The 19,179-nt window shown below is 36.4% G+C and overlaps 1 protein-coding gene across 2 annotated transcripts in view; it reads right to left on the bottom strand.

Annotated features, from left to right (window-relative positions):
• Positions 1-109: 109 nt before the first annotated feature.
• Positions 110-19,179, bottom strand: part of HYCC2 (hyccin PI4KA lipid kinase complex subunit 2) — a 59,221-nt gene continuing 40,151 nt past the window's right edge. For both annotated transcript variants that reach the window (XM_084289378.1, XM_084289379.1), the window contains exons 12-14: positions 14,057-14,216; positions 12,703-12,870; positions 110-8,061 (exon numbers count right to left, since the gene is read on the bottom strand). In XM_084289378.1, coding sequence (XP_084145504.1) covers positions 7,457-8,061; positions 12,703-12,870; positions 14,057-14,216 — 933 coding nt within the window. In that variant the 3' untranslated portion in view covers positions 110-7,456. The remainder of the gene's footprint in view (positions 8,062-12,702; positions 12,871-14,056; positions 14,217-19,179) is intronic.

Raw genomic sequence — 19,179 nt, 5'->3', positions numbered from 1 at the left:
GGCCTTCGCGGCTCCCCGCCCTCCCCCGCCTCAGCTGACATGCCCAACGCAGACCCAAGTTACAAATAAATATGTAAATAAAAGTCAACTGGCACCCTACACAGCTCTGTTCAGAAACAGCACGATATTTATTTAACATCGTTATATATTTATATATATATATAATTTTTTTTTCTGCATTGCAGATTGCGTCGAGTTTTATACATCTCTATTTACAATGATTTAAAATAATTATATTTCATCTCTGGCAGGTATTTACAGAGTCAATAGTAACTACATTTCACATTTCAACAACAGTCAACAGCATTAACCAGTTCAGTAAGACAGGTAAGATAATGGCTTACATGCACCAATAACATGATCTTTGATACGTGCCATCTTCAGGTCTAAGATGGGAGATTTTCCCTGGTCCCAGGTTAAAGAACATCTTACCATACAGCAGAGGTCGTGGTTACTAAAAACCTGTTCGGTTTAGTTCCTCACCAGTACTGCATCCTGAACACCTGGGATTCACACCAACACACAGGGCTACCCTGGTGAAGAGGGGCTCACGCTACTAATCCATGCCCTTTTGTCTAGCCTATTCGTCCACAATAAGTGGGCTACTTGCTGCTTATGCTCCTTCTATGACAGAGATAAGATCACAAAGTAGTAAAAATCCTCAGAAACCTTAGTTCAGAGAAACAAACCTGGCATGACAGAATAAGTAAGAAAATTATCTTTTAACCCTTGCAGAATGTTTCTTTTTGCTAGTAAAATTGACAGCATATCCTGTATTCTTACAAGGACAATACAGAGCAAAAAGATTATTTGTAGAATAGAATTACAAATTTAAAAAATGCAGCATGGGGTACCTAGATTTAGTTTTATAGCAAATAAAAGCCACTGTAGTAAATCTAAAATGTATTAAGAGTATCTGATTTAATTATTAAAAATCTTTATTAGCTTTTTCCTGGAATCATTGATATGGAAAAAAAAAGTTAGATGACTCAATTCTTTTTAATCATGTGGTATTTCTTCATAAATAGCCAGCTAGTAACATCCATCCCAAAAGTATGCACCTTCCGCAAGTAAACAGTAAAAAAAAGTCGTTTCAAAGTAATCATTGAACACTGGCACACAAAAAACACAGGGACGCACCCCAGTACTAGCAATCTATTAATACTTTGAGAAGTAGTTTATCTTGAGTGATTGCTAACACATCTACTGTAAGTTTACTCAAAGTTTCTAATACTTGAATTTTTCATAAACTAACAGCATGAAAGTTCTAGCACAATAGGAACCACTTAAACAGAAAGAACAGTGTCAACAGCCAGTATTTCTGTCATTCCTAAGTCCTACTTATTTTTAGAACAATTTTTCTTTGAAAAGGTTGCTTCAACCATACTAATCCGTCTGTTTTGCGATCAGTTCTGGGAAGGATGAGGACTCAAACACACAGGACAGGATCCACTACCAACCTAAAAGAAAGGTTCATTCCATAACAAAGCACTACATGGTCACTTTACTAGAAAGTAATCACAAACAAGTCAGAAATCTTCCCTGATCGCTTTTCTAAAATAAATAAATAATAATAATATAAAACCTCTGTGAAATCTATACCACAATTTAACAGGTAATTAATCATCTTTTCAAGAGTCAAAATATGAAGTAAATTAATTATCAAAATGCAAAGACACTCTGCTCTAAATTGCTTACATGTTACTGACTATAAAACACTGGGCGCTCACAAACAAGTAGTTGTTTAATACAACTTGATTTAATCACTTTGCCCATCATGCACAAGCTAAAATGTAGGCTAAGGTTTTACTGTACAAAGTTTTTACTGTACATGTGTTGTCACTAGCAGCTCCTCACAGGAATAGCTTAGTAATCCTTTATGATAGAACAGATAATTTATGGACCTGTTTTTGAATTCATTTGGTCCCTCAAATGTTAGGTTTTGTAAAATCTGATGACCACAGTAAAAAAATCATGTTTTTTTGTACCCTAAAGAAAATAAATGAAATAACAAAAGCAGAAATTATTGTATTTTTCTACATTAAATCTCTAATAAAGTCATATAACATGGGACAGATTTTTACTAAACCCATTCCTGGCAGCTGTGTAGTACCTTAGACTTCTATAGCTTGCTTCCGAACTTCTAACGTATTAGATGACAGCAGGCCTTGACACTTCCCAAACTTAAGAGAAAAGTTTACCTGAAATGGCTACCTGCAATGTTTTGAAAGCTTGTTCCAAGACTTATTTTAAAATAAAATTTTATAACAACTAAGTGGAAATCATCATACATATCAGTCTTGCAAAACCCATTTACTGCTTTCTTTCATAAACTATTAATGAACCAAGTTGCTCACAGCTCTCCACTGTTTTCCATCACTGTATAAGGGACAGGTGAGTATTTTAGCTCTTCAGCTGCAAATTTGACAGATTGATGTATGCATTCACTAACACAACACTCATGCTGGTATCTGTTCCTCTAAATCATCTACAAAAAAGCTTTCCATAGTTAAATTTACTCAGCTGACAGTGGGACAACAAATTAATATTAGTTCAAAAAAAAGTTAGAGAAATTTCTCTTAATTTAATAAAAAAAAAAAAAAGAGAAATTAAGGCGCACATACTAGAAATAAACAGCATTTAAAATACTGGAAAAAATATAAAATGTTGAACATTTTGATATCAAACAAGAACAAAACACAAGTTCATTCAGATCAGCCCTCTGCTTAGGATGCTTGGAAAGGAATAAAGTTTTGTAACTTTGTCATCCTAAACAAGACATTAAAAAAAAAGCCATGTTTACCATTCCAACACAAACTATTCCAATGATGTTACAATGAGATGTAGCTAATGGTTTTAAGTGCTACATTAAGCATGCCAAGGTAGCAATATTTTTGGCAATGACAGAATTGCAGAATTTAAGGATGAGACTATCAGATTTACAAACATCAGAAACATCTTTTGGTTCACTATGCAGCACACCCGTTCTATTCAAGCACGTTCAATTATGGTTTGCCACACCTCCTCCACGATTATGAGTTTATAGATTATCAAGTTTGTAGTGCTTGATTTTTAGAATTCTATTCAAGAAGTTATACTTGGTTCCTACTTGCTCTTCAAGTTAATTTAAATTTGTAAACCAAGCCAAACAAAAATTTCTGCTTTGTGAGCACAAATAAAACACCCGAACACTTAAAGAGATGGTTATTAGTTCATGATAAAATAGCAAAAGTTTAAACTCTTCGGTTAAAATACAGTCATGGCATAAAATAGTCTACTCCAAAACTAATTTCTGAATATGTTATACATTAAATGTTGAGGAAAAGCTCCCTGGAGCTATAGTTTTCCAGGAACACTAATAATGTTCATTAAAGAAGTAAAACAAACCACATACTATCTGGAGACAGAAAGGGGCAAGAGTTGGGGCCACCTTACTACTGAGCAGCTTTACCACCATTAAGGTGCAGGTTTCCCCCTTAATCTTGAAAAATATGTTCATATTTACATACAATATAGACACAGTTGAGGCAATTGATTGTCAATACGTGACAAATGTATGTACCTACCCACACACAAGTAAACCTCACATGGTGAGAAAAAAAACAGTCCCTGTAAACTCCAGTATTCATAAGTAGTGCAAGTAAATACATTGTCAGAAAACATTTTTTTTTCCCCTCACTCTTTTGCTGTCAAAACATGAATTTAATTGTGTTAAAGCTAGCAGGAGTACGTTGGAAATTTTAGATTTAAGTAATTGAGACCAACACACTTGCAAGCTACAAGTACTACATCTAATGCTTACTGGCTGCAACAACGTTCAGCATTACAGAATGAAGCAGGCTGTTAAAATTTTTCTCAAATTCACATCAGAAAGGGTGTTCAAAGAAATTTGCACTTAAAACAGACAGTGACATAAAAAGTCTCCAAATCAAAAGAATAAGAAAGCCATTTAAAACTTCATCTTGCAACATTCATTGTTATAGGCCTTTTTCCCTCACCGTTTTGCTGCCTGCAGGATGAAAACAAAAAAGAGGCTCAACATTCAACCAAAAGCAGCTCAAAATAAACTCCTGAAAAGGCTAATCAATGGGGTTGAGTGCGCAATCCCAACATTTTATATTTTCTTATTACGCCCAAGAAAAATGAGTGGCAAAATGGCAGCATAATATGGTAAAAACTTTATCAAGGGATAATTAGTTACTAACACATGTATATACATCTACATATAACCCTCAGACTTCCTCACTTAAGAATCAGAAGTATGTGCACATGCACAGAGGAAAAAAGTAGTGTTCTGCTTTTTGACCTTTTTGTATAATGCTGCAGCTGCGATGAAATGGTGCAGAAATGTAAATCTAGTGTCTCACATTGAGTACCAAATATTCTAAAACAAGACACAGCTGAGTGAATTCAGGATAAAGATGTTTAAGTCTAGATATTTGTCACAGGTATCAGAACATTTGAATATGTTTTGTACTTTGTTTAATATTTAACACATTATCATAAAGAACACATTATTCTCTCAGCCTAGACATTTCTATTACTTCCAGAATACTTTCAAGTGCACTGGGCATCACTGTATAAAAGTTTCATTACAATCTTGACACACTTGGTATGGTTTGAGCCGTGTAGAAACGATAAAGATAAATGTGATAAACAGCACTGGAAAAGCCTGTTATTTCACCTGTTTTGTAGATGTAAGTGATGACTCATTTTGTAAGACAGATGTTGACCAGCACATGTCTGAAGAACGACAAAAGCTCCCACAAATGAAACACTGCACTCAAATGGTAATTTTGATTAGCTATGGATGTTGCACATAGCAAAAACTATATATAGTTTTTAATAGGAATAAATTTGAACTCTTTTTAAAGCTTTGTGCAGGTAGGAATACATATACACAGGAACAAAATACAATGCATTTAACTGTAACAAAAGGCACATCATCAAAACAAGAACTGCAAAAATATTTTAAATTATAATTTGACTAAAGATTTAACTACAAACGTATGTACATTTGACTTCCCCATCTGGAGTCAGTGGGGTGTCTCTCTTTCCTGAAATAGTTTAATTTTGTTGGACCCCACCCATAAGGGTATAAAAAATTGTTTTGTGAAATTTGACTCGATTTAAGTGTCCTAAAATGTCTTTGGGAATGTTTATAACAGTAAAATGAGAAACTAGAGAACCTTGCTAATGAGCAATCCCATTTTTTAAAGGCAGAGGCATAATAAAGCGTAGTAATTCTTCAGAAAACAGCTGATAATCCTAACCTTTTATTTCCCAAAGATTTACGCTAATCATTTGGTCCTTATAAACTTAGCGTGATGGTCTCTACAAAACAAATTTACACTTTCAGGAAACAAACTAGCAAGTGAATTTCTGCACTACCATGACCTGCCAATTGTCTCCACCAGCAAAACTTGACAAAATAAATTAAGCAGAGTCAAATCATGCATAGCTTTTGACATTCTTACAGAAAATTCCTCATAATTTAATCTCACCTTTACCTTAGTTCTATCTCTTGTGGCCTTTAAAGATTAAGTTCAATTTTGAAATAGTAAGGCTTTCTTTCTGATGATTCTATTTATTCTAACTAAATTTCTGCATTAGTCCAGCTGCCATTTAATTTATTTCTTTATGAATGTGGAGTTCTTAAGACTAGACTGCCAAAGTGACTTGTCAAAGCACAAAAACATGTCAAATATTTAAATTAATTTTAATGTAAAATTGAAAAAAAAAAAAAAAAAAAGTTCCATCTGAAAGAGGCTCAAAGGCAAAAAAGAAAAAAATACCAGCAACGTTACACCATGTTATTGTCCTGAATTTCTGTCTATCTGTCATTCAAAGATAACCTGCTATTTTTAACAGCTTATGTTTATTCTTCACAGTGACAGTGAAACCAAAGTGCCCATGTGAAGATCATAACTCTTTCCTGTACGTTTAAATTTGTAAACTTCCAGGATACCATACATTACTTAAGAATACAGGATGAACTTTCCCCTTTGCTCTCTAGCAATCTAGAGAGGGAGAGGATGACAAACATTTTCCTATGTAATCAGAAATGTGCTTCCAAACAGTGTTCCGTAGCGTAAGTACCAGCCAGTGCCCACTGTACACCAGTCATATACATTCAAGGCTTGGCTCAATGGCATGAGTTTTGCATTTTCTAGAGAAGGGGCCTATCCACTAAAATAACAATTAAAAAACCTAACAGATTAGATATATCAAGGCAATGAAGTGTGATCCTTCTGGAAAAAAGGACTATCAGTACCCCTTTGTGCAAACGGTGTTTTTAGAAAAGCATTTCACATTAAAGCTTCAGTATTTCTAGCAAACTATTGTCTCTATCCCTGAGACAGCCCCTTAAGAAGATGGTCTGTCTGGACTGCAAGATTCTTAAAGTGACTCCATGATTGAATTTGGGGACACTGAGAAAGTAGCTGAGTGAGTTGGGGATGTCTAACATCCATGACACCATAGAAAGCAGCCTGAGAAATACTCTTTACCCGAATACACCTTTCATCTCAGTGATCACCACCTCACAAGAAAAACAACAATAACAAGAACACCAATAACAAAAATGGAGCAAAGCCAGCCATTAGCTCCTGGGAAAGTAGTGTCTCCCTCCCATTTACAAACCAAATTGCTTTAACAGCATGGTCTTGTCTAGATTTTAGTCTACATACAGAATGACCCTGTGTCCTGGAAGGGAAGACATAACATTACATATGGCTACAACGCCATTAGAAGTGCATTGTAACCTACATTATCTACTTACAATCCTCTCTCTGAGGGAAAACAACTTGTTAATACGCATGTCTCAGTTGCTGAACATCAAAAGCTTCTGGGATGAGAGACTGGGGGCAGGCAAGAAAAATCTACCCTCATTTTAATGAAAAAGTGCTGTAGGCAGCCAGGAGCAGCAATGATGATCCCCTCCCCAGAATTGATTGCACAAACTCAGAGAGGTCCAAAGTCACATCAGAATCTCTGAGGCACTCCTGGTTCTGAGAAAGAAAAGTCATGATCCAGTAGTCTTTGCAGTACTGTAGACCAAGAAAACAAACCCGTTTCTATTTCTTAACAGAGCCAAAGCATCATCTCATAGGGATCACATTCACCATTTCCGCCGGCGTCTCCAGTCTCACAGTGTTGAAATGGGACTGATCAGCCTACGATGGATTGCACGTCACCCAAGGAGAAAGGAAGGCATGGAAATAGGCATACAGTACATTATATACTGCTTCACAACCATCTTTACAAGGGGGGGAAAATAAAGGTGAGGGAAGAATTATTGCTGTTTCAGTAATACAGTATGATAGCTAGACCAAATCAAACAAGATCACAACAGTCAGTATTTTCACACTGCAGGATGATGGTTCTTGTTTTGCCTAAGGATGAACTTGCCTGGGGATTTAGGGGAAAGAGGGAGTCCTAATGAAGGGAGATAAAGTTACACCTGGGATATCAGCTGCATATTGAAACTTGGAGATCGAGACTGCTTGGTTAAGGGAGCTCCTGGCGGGAGAAGATCTTTACCTTCCCCAGCTTGGCCTAGCCGGTCCTCCTGTAGGCTGATAGTTGAAAACCGATTGGTGTTGCCAGCGGCTAGATTGGTAACACCTTCTGTACCAACTCCAACACTGGAGCCTATTTGACTGCCATTGACGTAGTCAAATGATTTACTGGAGGAAGCACTGGCGGTCCTGATCAGGCTCAAACTGTTGGCTTTTGGCACCACCTGCCCAGCAGGCAGGCTGAGGTGTTTCTTAGTAGGTGTCATCTCAATTATATCTGCACCAAGGTCAGTGGATTGGTGTATGTACTGCTTCCGAGCTACTGAATCTCGAGGGCTCTCATTAGATTTTGCTGCAGAACAGGTTTCTTTATCCTTAGCAGAACGTCCACTTGCTGTTTTCCTTAAGCTGCCCTTCTGGGATACAGATGATTGAGGTTTGGTCCCAACCGGCTGGCTGCTGAGGGAAGCTCCCGATGAAAATCCTTCATCAGCATCGTTAAGGTTCACAGATTCCTCTCTTCCATTTACACCTTCAGCATCTATTAATAAAAAGGGAACAACCAAAAAACCCCAAACCAATCAGAACACATAGTAAGCATTCAGGTTACATGAATGCAGAGATGCACACAATGTCAAAACAAACGTCATTTGCTGATCCACCTGGTTTCCACTTCCTTAAAAAATCCTGATTCTCAGTATGTAATCTTTCTGTCATATAGCAGAATAAGAGAATCTGATGATAAAATAAGTACTTCTGGAGCTTCATTTGCCTTTCCTCTACATCATTTTCATCAGTCAAGAATATCTCCAAAAGTATATCTATAAACACAGAAGAAGAATTAGGCCCCATTTGGCTAATTTTAGTTCTGTCTGCAGGTACTAGTGCCAACACATTTGTTTGTTTGTTTTAAAAAAAGAAAGTTATATGTATATATACATATACATATATAAAGCCTTTCAGACTATTTTTATCTTAGTTTTAGGCAAGATCCAAGCATGTCCAGGAAATCTTCTGGTTTGTGCTGAGTAGGCTTCAGAATTAGGTTAATTCCTAGGCCTGCAACAAAGCTCCAACAGAGACAGAAGGCTTCTGTTGTGTATAGTTGGCACTTGAAACAATGTAACCATACTTTCTATTGGAGAGTAACCTAATTCCTAGTTCTCTCTCTCCCAGAGCTCAATAATCTCTGCACTTCCAGCAATCCTATCCAGGTCCTTCTATCACATTTGCTTTAATCTCAGATCAAGATTCTTAAGAGGAAAAAAAATCTTGTATTAATAGAAATTTAACCTTTGAAACACTTCAAGTTGTAAGAGGCTTTATGCTTTAGAATGGGATTTTAAAGAAAAAAGACTGACAAGCTTCTGTCTTAAACCCTTGTTTTCAGTCTGATAATTTGATTAATTATTAATTTGGGCTGTAAATGAAGACTTTGTTGTTGTTTGTTTGTTTGTTTTTTAAATCTTAATTCCGGTCCTTTTTCTAAGCTCCAAATACTCAAAACAGGAGGTATTGTTTCAGTAGAAAACTGAGCAGCATTTAAGTTTCAAAACTGAAAATGGAGCTTGGGTTTGATACTTTGTTTCTTGTTTTATGGGGTTAAAGTAGTGGCAAGGATCTCACAGATTCTAACATTTGAGTAGAACCTGGTCCATTCACACAGATCGCTAGCAGAGCGCTACAGAGCATTTTACATTATTGCAAACAGAACAGACACAAAGCCTTCAGTGTTTCTTCCTCTGTGCAGAAGGAATATGGGCTGATCCAACCTCACATTTCTCAAGTGTAAAGCAAAAATAAACCACAACAAACAAGAAACAAAGGTTTTATTATTCTTTTGGTTTTAAAACTACTTTTCTTTTTAGGAAGCTTTGCCTTGGAATTACCATTATTGTGTATCAGTTTACAATGTTTAGCCTTTTCCAAATCAGATCATGCTCAGGCCTCTCTCACACCAATGCAATGTGAGATTATTCTGCAGTATTATACAGTTCTACTTGACTCAGCCTTTAAGAAGGTTCGTGTTACTACTGTCTTCCTTCCTCAGCAAAGCCTTTCACCTTAGAAAAAAACAAAAAACAAAACATATTCTTAGGCTTTAACAGCCATTATTAAAGTGAAGAACACTTTACTTGCTTTAACCTTCTGCATCCATATTTAAAATGCATATACTTTTACTCTGCTCTGTTTGGTCAAGCTAGATCATCATCTTCTCCTTGAGACATACATGTATTTTCTTACATTAGACAGCAAGATATTTTAGTCAGAACCCATCACATCTCCATTCCCCCCAACCTTCCCACGCATAATCAAAGATGCTAATAAAAGTACAAGGTAACTGTAACACACTAAAAGCAAGAGCACTTTTTCAATAAACCAACATTTGTGTTTCTTCATAATCATGCAAAGCTGGATGAAAGCATGTTTGGTTACAAGCAGCAATAGCAGCAGCTGAAGTCCCCTCTCAATCCATTCTATTCCAGCAAAAGATGTGTAACTTGCAAGGTAATCTCTTCAACAATACTGCTAAGCTTTTCGTTATTGCAAGAACACTGCTTCTTCAATGCTTCCTCACAGTTCATGTCAAAACATTTTTGAGTAACAAAATGCTAAAATATTACTGGTCAGGGACACTGAAGCAAAGGAGTCACACAGAAGAAGTGGCATTTCATCCACAGATTTTAAAAAATAAGACTGAGAGGGGTTGTTGCAAGCTTTTGGATGCTGCAACTATATGAATGCCCAAGCAGCTCAGCAGTGCTCAAAAATGAAGAAGATAGAGAAGACAACATGCAAGAGAATTTCTGTCTAGTCAAATCCATGTAGCTACAGAAGTTCTCAGTACGACTGAAATAATTCAGCAAACACTCTTTTTGCAGTACATGTTCTTTTTCTTCTAAAAAGCTACCCTCAGAAACAAAAATATTTCAATCTTTGCATACTCTGTTTGGGGGTAAAACAGGATGAAGTCATAGAAGTTTATTGGTTTGTTTCCAGTAGACCAATAAGATGATTTAACAAAAAGAACCTAAAAGCCTAGTCCTCCCAAGTACTCTCTACTGTAAGTCCAGAAGAGAAAGAGACAGTGCAACCTAACAGGAATCCCATTGATTGCACTACAGCGTGTCTTCTGGATTCTCACTCTTCTTTCAGAATAAATCTCTCTCCAAAGAATACATAATTAATGCCAGTACATAATTAACCCTGTAGACATATATACAGCATTCTTCACTGTCTCAAAATAGTGCACACTGGTTAGCTGCCACCACCCAAAAGCAGAATACCTTGGTAAGGTATTACTCAGTCATTCTTGAAATCTTCTGCCTTCTTGTATTTATTGGGTCAAAACACTGATCTGAAAAGGATTTTATTACAGTTTTTAAAGTAACCTTTATTCTATTTATCCTTTCCATATCTGAAGTTTGAAGAGTCAATGAAAATGATCAGCATTCTCATTATATCGTTTTATATCAAAATTATATTTATGAGAGGAAATTTTCTAACCAAAACTTGGTGAAGTCAGCATCAATAAAACAACAGACCACTCTATTTACACATGATACTGATAACCAATCCAAACTCCATTCCTGGGCCTTTTCCCACATGCTGTCAACTGGCAGAATTCAATTTGCCCAAGCACATAGTTATACATGTATACTGCCAACATTTAAAGAAGTAAAGTATATTCAACCAATTTCAACAGAAATAAAGCATGTGGAGTTATGACTTCTCCAGTAACATCTCAATTGATATAGGTGTTGAAACAAATTAAGACTAGAAGGCCACATCAACTTCTTTCCTACTTTGCATTTTCCAGAAGGTTCTCTGCAGCTGAGGAGTTCTCCATATCCTTCAGGTCATGCACATGCAAAGTTTAGTAAAATGAACTAAGACCAACTGAACCAGTGAAGTTAGAAGACTACTTATTTACTGAGCATGCTCAAACTCACTATGCACCACGGAACAGATTATAAATCTATGCTGAACATTTTTATGCAACTATCTTCTACTAAAGTATGATGTCTTAATTATTGTTTGATAACGCCTCTGATTAAGGGGAAGGATTCTCCGATAACATTACATTAAATCTCCAAGTTCTCCAGAAGAACAAATTTGAAGCCTATGTAGCTCGCTCCTATCCAAATCCACAAATAAAATCTTGTTTATGATCAACTGATGGACTATAATTGTTGGAAATACCAAAACTGTTTGATAGACTGTTCAGATGGAAAAGGAGACAAAATAGGAAAACACTTGAAATTCCATTAAGTTAGATTTATAAGAAATTAATTCTCATCTCTGAAGAGAAATCATGATCCAAATTTCAGCGCTCAAATGCTTGTTCTCATGGAATAAAGATGAGAACATAATAGATGAACTTAAGCAAAGTGAGTATCTGCCAGCTACTCTATCTGCTATTGCTGGTTGCAGAGCAGGCATACAAAGCTCTACAGCATTTATGTGGACAGCAAAACAGAGCAAAAAAGCAAATACTGTTTCCCAAGCATTCAGAAACATGACAACCTGATTTATTCTTGAAAACACAAGATTTTTCTCATTTGATAATTGATTTTAGAGCAGCCAGGTCATTCATGTAAACTAGTAAGCATATGAATCTTCAGTTAAAGAATGACTGGCAAATAAAAATATCTCCAGTTGTGAATGTCTTAGATAGGTTTGTCTTTGTTCTTGGAAATTTAAAAAAAACCATGGACTAACAAGACACTATTGGAACTAAGTTGTAGCCAACCAAATACAGCTGCAAACACAATACAACCAATATTCTACACTGTCTACTTTTCAGGACTAGATTCATGTTTATCTGGTGCATTTTTTCCTTCTGAATATTAAACATGCTCAGTAATAGAAAGTTTCCAAGCAATCCCAAAGCTCTTGGCTATTGCCCCTGTCATTTTTATTTTTATTTTTTTTTTGCCATGCCAAGCAGTCTTTCACCACACAGATGCAAGCCCCAGGCCAGCCCACGTGATAACAAAAGGTAGTACCTGACCTGATGTTAGGTATATAGGGGATGCGTGTATTGCAAAGAGAAGCTAATACACCCTGGGATAGCGGAAACACACACTAGAATGGAAAGAAGTTCTGCTTGGGGATAGGGAGCCAGGATCCTCCTCCAGCAACTGCCTCACTGACTTCTGCCTCCTCATCTCTGTCCTACCCTCTGTTGTGGCTGCTGCCAAGGTGGGCTCCAGGAAGCCATGCTCAGGGGTCCTGCGCATCAGCACCTCCCCCTCTTGCTCATGTTTGATCCCTAGGTCTGTGGAGCCGTGTTGGATCGGTGAGCCAGGTATGCTTGAGTCAGCCTCGTTTGAGAAGTCAAAGCCATCTGGGATTCAACATATAACATTTTAGTGCTTTTCTATTCCTTTCTTGGCATTTCAACCCAGGCAGGGAAAATAGAAGATTTATGCGGACATGGAACAAACAACGAAACACTACCCACGCTTAGTTAAGTTTGTGAGAACATCCACAGAAAAGGACAAGTGGGCTATGCTGTAGACTGGAGACTCGAAAAATGAATATAATGGCAACTACAGTAAAGACAAACACGACCCAGAGTCCTGAAAACAGAAGACAGCTGCTTCTTGTCCTGAACATCCATTCAGTTGAAGACCAGAAGTCATTAAATCCTTTGGCACACGATATAGGAAAAAAAAAAGTATCAAAGGAAAGATGTAATACTTGTTTTTTAGACTCTTGTACCCTCAATTTATTTTTAGGTTATATTACTTTTTTTACCTTCTGCCATTTATGCATCTTTTTAAAATCTGTTCAATACATGCAGAGACAAAGTTCTGTAGGTTTGACAAAATGAATTCAAAGCAAGCTTTTTGCTACAGCTACAATGAAGATTTCACCATATGAAAGTAAGCATTACTACATATTTACTGTTCTTCATACAGTCAAGCACACTTCTATATGATCTAAATATTCACTGAAGAAAAATAAGGTTAATTCTAAACTATCCAAAGCTACTTTATGACATATCCCCTCTGTAAGGTGGGCCATATGATGCTAGGATTACAGTGTTCAGCTCTTCCATCTCCCATTGCCTTTAGGGGTTGTAGGTAACTGGAACCCTGTCAAGGTCTGACTAATACCATTCATTCCCTCATCTATTTATGATGGCATGCAGTTAAGTTTGAGTGGATCAAAGAAAGAAGTCAAATTATAAACCAAACTCTGCCACTACAATTTTATGCTGTGTTACACAGAGAAAAAAAGTCTTAACTATTTCCAGCCTCTCCATTTATTTATTTAGTACCTACCTCATGGGTTATCACCAGATCAAAAACAAAACAAACATCCCAAACCTTCATGTTCATGCAGTGCTCTGAAAATGTAAAATACTATAATACTAAAATACACTGTTATGGAGTATCACTTTTCAAAACAAAACAAAAACAACAACCACAACCAACTGTTCTGCAAACATTCAAACTCAGAAGCCAGGTAACAGTGACGATGAATACAGTATGCTACAATATTTGCTGTCAGCAGAGAAAGCTCACCTTCTCTCCTCCAGCGGTGACGACGGATAGAAGCTGTTGTAATGGCAGTCCGAGAAATCCTCGGCACTGTTGGAGTAACTTCTACCTTCAGTACCTTCTGGCCTTCTTGTGACGCATCAGGAGCATCAAAGGGCAGTGAGTTCTTCATGGCATTTGCAACCTAAGATGAAAATAAAATGCTATACTACCACCATCCTTGACTGCATAAATGGCAGCTTTAGATATCTTTGCTGGATCCAGAACAGGAAAACAACCAAGAACTGTCAATTATGCCAGATCCCATCCAGACAGATAGCCCCATCCCCAAGATTCACAGTTGGTAACTAAGTTGGGAAGCTCATCACAAGCCTATTCCCAAAAATACAGTTGAATTTTCTTTCTTTTTTTTTTTTTTTTTTTTTTTTTGATGTAATCTACTTTGTTCCAGGTTTGCCCCTGTACTCAGAGAGGTAACAACCTACACCAGAAGTTCTCCACCCAAACAAGATTGCAAAATGACAAGAAAAATAAAAATACCACTTGTGTCATGACGAGAATGGTCACAAGCCAAGCCAATACAACTGGCACATGGCCTCATATATTGGAGACACAGGACCAGTTTCCTTTCATGTCCCATTTTCCCCCTCATTCCCTACCATCTCAAAAAAGAATTAGACTCTTGCAAGATTTTAAAAGAATTGCAACCTAAGCAATGGGCATCAAATCATTAGAATACAGTGATCTTTATAGATCTAATTTTTATTGTAATTGTAAGAGTAATACATTGTATTGTAATAGAGTAATATATTATTAGTGTACTTTATATATTGAAATATAGATCTAATTATTGTACATATAATATTGTAATATATATGTAATTTTTATTATAAAACCAGATGCTTTGCATCTTTGAGATACAAAACTCTTTTGGCTTTGATGTTTTAACTGTACCTTTAAATTTACTGTAAAATGCTTTGTTGGATTAGAGATTTACTATTATTAAAGCATCTTTCAATTAATGTTCCCTAGTTTACAAGTAAATTGTTCTATAAGTAAACTCGTGTAGCAGCTCATGAAAAGCAATTTAGGTCTCTGTGGCACGTGCTGTATTCAGCAAAAATAAAGCTGCTACACACAAAATGTTTTAAAACTTCAGAAAAAATGTCTAAGTGAACTCGCCTTGATTTTCCAATCTTACTGACTTCATACAACCAACCAGTATTAAAAACTTTAGAACATTTTAAATTAGACTCGTCAACTTCCTTCATAGATCTCTTATATTTCACAAATATTTCACTCGCTACATGCTCCTTAGTCCCCCTCTAAGGGGGAACACAATAGGTAAAATAAGGTCAGAGACAACTAGACTTAAAATAAAACAAGCATGGAAAATGCATCTGATTAATCTCTATAAAATCCTACCTGCCAATAGCTGCCACAATAATTTGTGTAGTCTATTCTCCCAATTACAGTTTACAAGAAGCAACATCATATCATATTCTTCTCTTGCATCAGAAAACAAAGTTTAAAAAAATATTGTATTCCTGTTCTGTAACACAAATATGATCAAGCTTTTTTTTTTTTTTTTTGTATAAAAACATGTATCTAGCTGCTGGAGTTGATACAACTGTTTAGCACATGACTACAATCAAGCATTTCCTAGTCTTACGCTGTAAGCAACATTTTCCAATGCTCCTCTCAACCTAGTGAAAAAATTAAGATATGTTTAAACTCCAATGTTGTCTTGATATTCTGAGATTCCCTGAGGCCTCAGAAATGCGAGGGACATCCCACAAATTCCTTCATTTCCCAAAGACTACATTAGGGAAGCAGATTTAGTGTATGAAGTCATCTTTAATTAACATTTGCAAAAACACAAGTTAGGAGAGATCTACTAAACCAATGGAACAGATTCTATTCGCAGAACCTTCTTTGTATGATTTGTCTTGTAAAGACCTCAAATAATGCTTGATTAAAAAAATAAATAAATAAATTGATGCATACCATATGCCTTAAAAGCTCTGATTTACAAGTGTTTATCAGTACCACAGTAAAGTAAAAGTGACTTTCCCCTACGTTCTAATAGGCAAACCATCCAGCAACCATATGAAGAAATAAAACTCATTCAAACATTAAAGCAGAGATGACAGGATGTTAACTAATCAAAGACTTCTCACTTCCTGGGAAGCTGGAATAGCTGTCATATCCTGATCTTCTCCAGCTTCTGCTGTGATCCTGTAAATCCTCATTAAACACTTTCTCCATTGACTTCTTGCCTGACTTCTAACCAGCCTAAATATTCTTGGCACCGGTGTAGAAATGCTCTTTGTCATTCTACCTTCTACATGCCCACCTCTGTTTTGTCCTTTGCTAGTCAATTCTCTCAACCTCACCACAATTGCTCTCCTATTCACACACAGACCTTTTTCCATGTTGTCCTCCTGCAGTGGTACAAACCTCACTGCTTTCAACCCATCCTTGACCTCATAAAAGACTTCAGAAACTAATTTCTGCTGTACTGACCCAACGCAGATTAAGTTCAACCATATACAGTGGTTTATCTTCCAATCATCTCTTTTACTAATATTTCACCCTCTTTTGAGCAAGTACCTTTCTCAGCATTAAAATCTGAAAATCAGTAGAATTCTGCATTAGAACCAGGTAAGTGACACAACACTTTTACTTGAGGAGCTTTTTAAGAGCTTGCCCTTTTTAACAGCACAAATCGTACTTCTGGGGACTGAGGAGAATCACATTGAAATAAAGTTCATGCAACAGTAAAGCAATCCAAACAGACAGTTTGGATGAAACACAGCCATTCTCCATCAGGAAAAAAATGAAAAATAAAGTCTGCAATACTTCAGGATGGGAAAAAAAATTGCTTTCATTATGTTTTAGGCTCCCTAACAACAACAGGCACTAGTTCTGTACTAAAAGGTGGGAAAGCAAACCACAGCAGAATTCAGATTTAGCAAGCCAAATCTGCAACTGGCAATGACAAAAGAGAACTGGCTTCATGCCAGATAGTCACCCTTGCCCACCAGAAATAAGCTCTGACAAAAAGAATGTGCAGTAAAAGCAGTAAGTACATAATAAAAAAACACTGGATAAAGGTGCTGTTACAACAGGGACTTATTGATCCATACCTCTATGGACCAGGCTAAGAATACCTGTGCATCTCTGCGCCAAAGCAAAGGATTTCCTTTTGAAACAAGTGCAGAAGCTTTGTGTTCAGAGGAAGATGTTATTTGACTGGAACTGCACTACTCACTCCTAAAGTGCAGCCTACCTTAGCAATAATATTGAATCACTTAGATTAGTTTCCAACTGTAGAAACTCCCAGTGTTCGTGACTATGAAACCAATATCCAGTATTTGTTAACTGATTCCTTTCTTCTACCAAAAAAAGCTTTTCCCTCACATTCATTCCTGCCTTTTCCAGTGCAGTTTCTGGGTAATGGTGAAAAAATGGCTTGGGAACTGCTTCAATAATCACAGACACTTCAGATTCCTGATGCTGCTATTTCAGGATTTATTTTTATTCCACAGGCAATATAAACCTATTTAAATAAGAACATGGGTTTACTATATTGTCAAAAATATTTCTCCAACAGACATACTCAAACAGAGGGAGTGTGATGTTTCTCATTGTAATGACTGACAGTATTCTCACAATTACATGAATAGCCTGAGTACAGATGTCTAAAAATAATCCTACCATGGAGGATTGCCTAAATATTAAATGGATTTCAAACAATTTGCTGCTGTTAGGCAATCCTAGGCAGAGACTGATCTTTAAACATACCTGGGATGATGCACAGATGATATTTTATTTGGTACCAGTAACCGCAATAGTTTAAAATACAAAATTTTATGTAGCTAAATCATATACATCTCCTGGAGACTACTACTAAGTGAAAGGACTCAATACTTGAAAATGTCGAATGGTTTGGTATTATAGCATAAGGCCATAGACATGCAGGTCACTTTTTAATATAAAATGGTAATTTCTTAACACTGATTTTCAAAAACCACAGTAAAACAAGATGGGAAACAAAGGCAGTGATCAGGGCAAGGCAAAAACACACAGATATGCCTGCACATGTATGCATGAAAACCTGACAAGTGGGCAAGTGGAAAAAATTGGTGATACCATGACATTGCCAAACAACTGCTTGGAGTGGCAAAAGTATCTTTGTAAGAACAGACATTCCAGAAGACTTTTACAATTAAAAGTCATCTCAAAAGACAAACCGATTTTAAAAAGTCCTGAACAATCAGGATTGAAAATTGTCCTATCATCAATTGAATTAGGTTCCAGATCCTCCTACACACTTTTAAAATGTTGTATTTTGATAGGCTGGCTTCATTCAGTAGTTTCAATATTTTATTTAAAACTTTCCATCTGATGGAGCAATGAGTCATTTCCAAAACGAACCAGCAATTATAATAATTCAATGGATACCAGCCATTAAAAAGCAGAACTCTCAGAAAGCCTGTAGATAGCTTTTACAGCCAATATTAATTAATCAAGAGCATAATTTTACTTAATTTATTGGAGAGAGGCATGTCAGATTGTCACAAAAAAAAAAAACAGACAGACTTTTCCCAATCCACTCCTTTCTCAGCTATACAAAAAAAAAAAAAGCCTTGAAATTCTACTGTTGGTAGTTTATAGGAGGACCAAAGGCTTCTGGCCACAATTTGGACAAACTGAGATAATATTCTGTTCTACTTCTTTCCTTTACTATTCTTCCTTATTTTAAGTCTCATTCCTACATCTGACAAAAAATAAAAACCTTCCATTCCTGCTTCCTTTATCACCCTCCTCATCCTCTCCAACCACATGAACTTACATCCAGCTTAGTTTCACCTTTTTCCCTGCTTCATTTTTCTTCTATGACTGGGACAACAATTCTAGTGAAAACTGGGGGTAAAAACCACAATTGATCATAAGAAAACCATTTTAACGATGCTCCTCTAAAGGAGGTAAAGATTAAGATTTGTGTGATTTTAATCAATCAAAATCCAACACTGAATCTGGAGATAAAGCTCCTCTGCACTTTCAGCTCTATTCTGTTGCTGTTTGTTCTGTTGTGTTATCAGTTAAACCACAAAACATTCTAAACCCTTCTGAAGGTCTAG

This window comes from Netta rufina (genome assembly GCF_964035555.1).
Source record: "Netta rufina genome assembly, chromosome: 6".
NCBI lineage: Eukaryota > Metazoa > Chordata > Aves > Anseriformes > Anatidae > Netta > Netta rufina.
The sequence above is the reverse complement of the archived record's forward strand: the minus strand, read 5'-3'. Positions and strand labels throughout refer to the sequence as shown.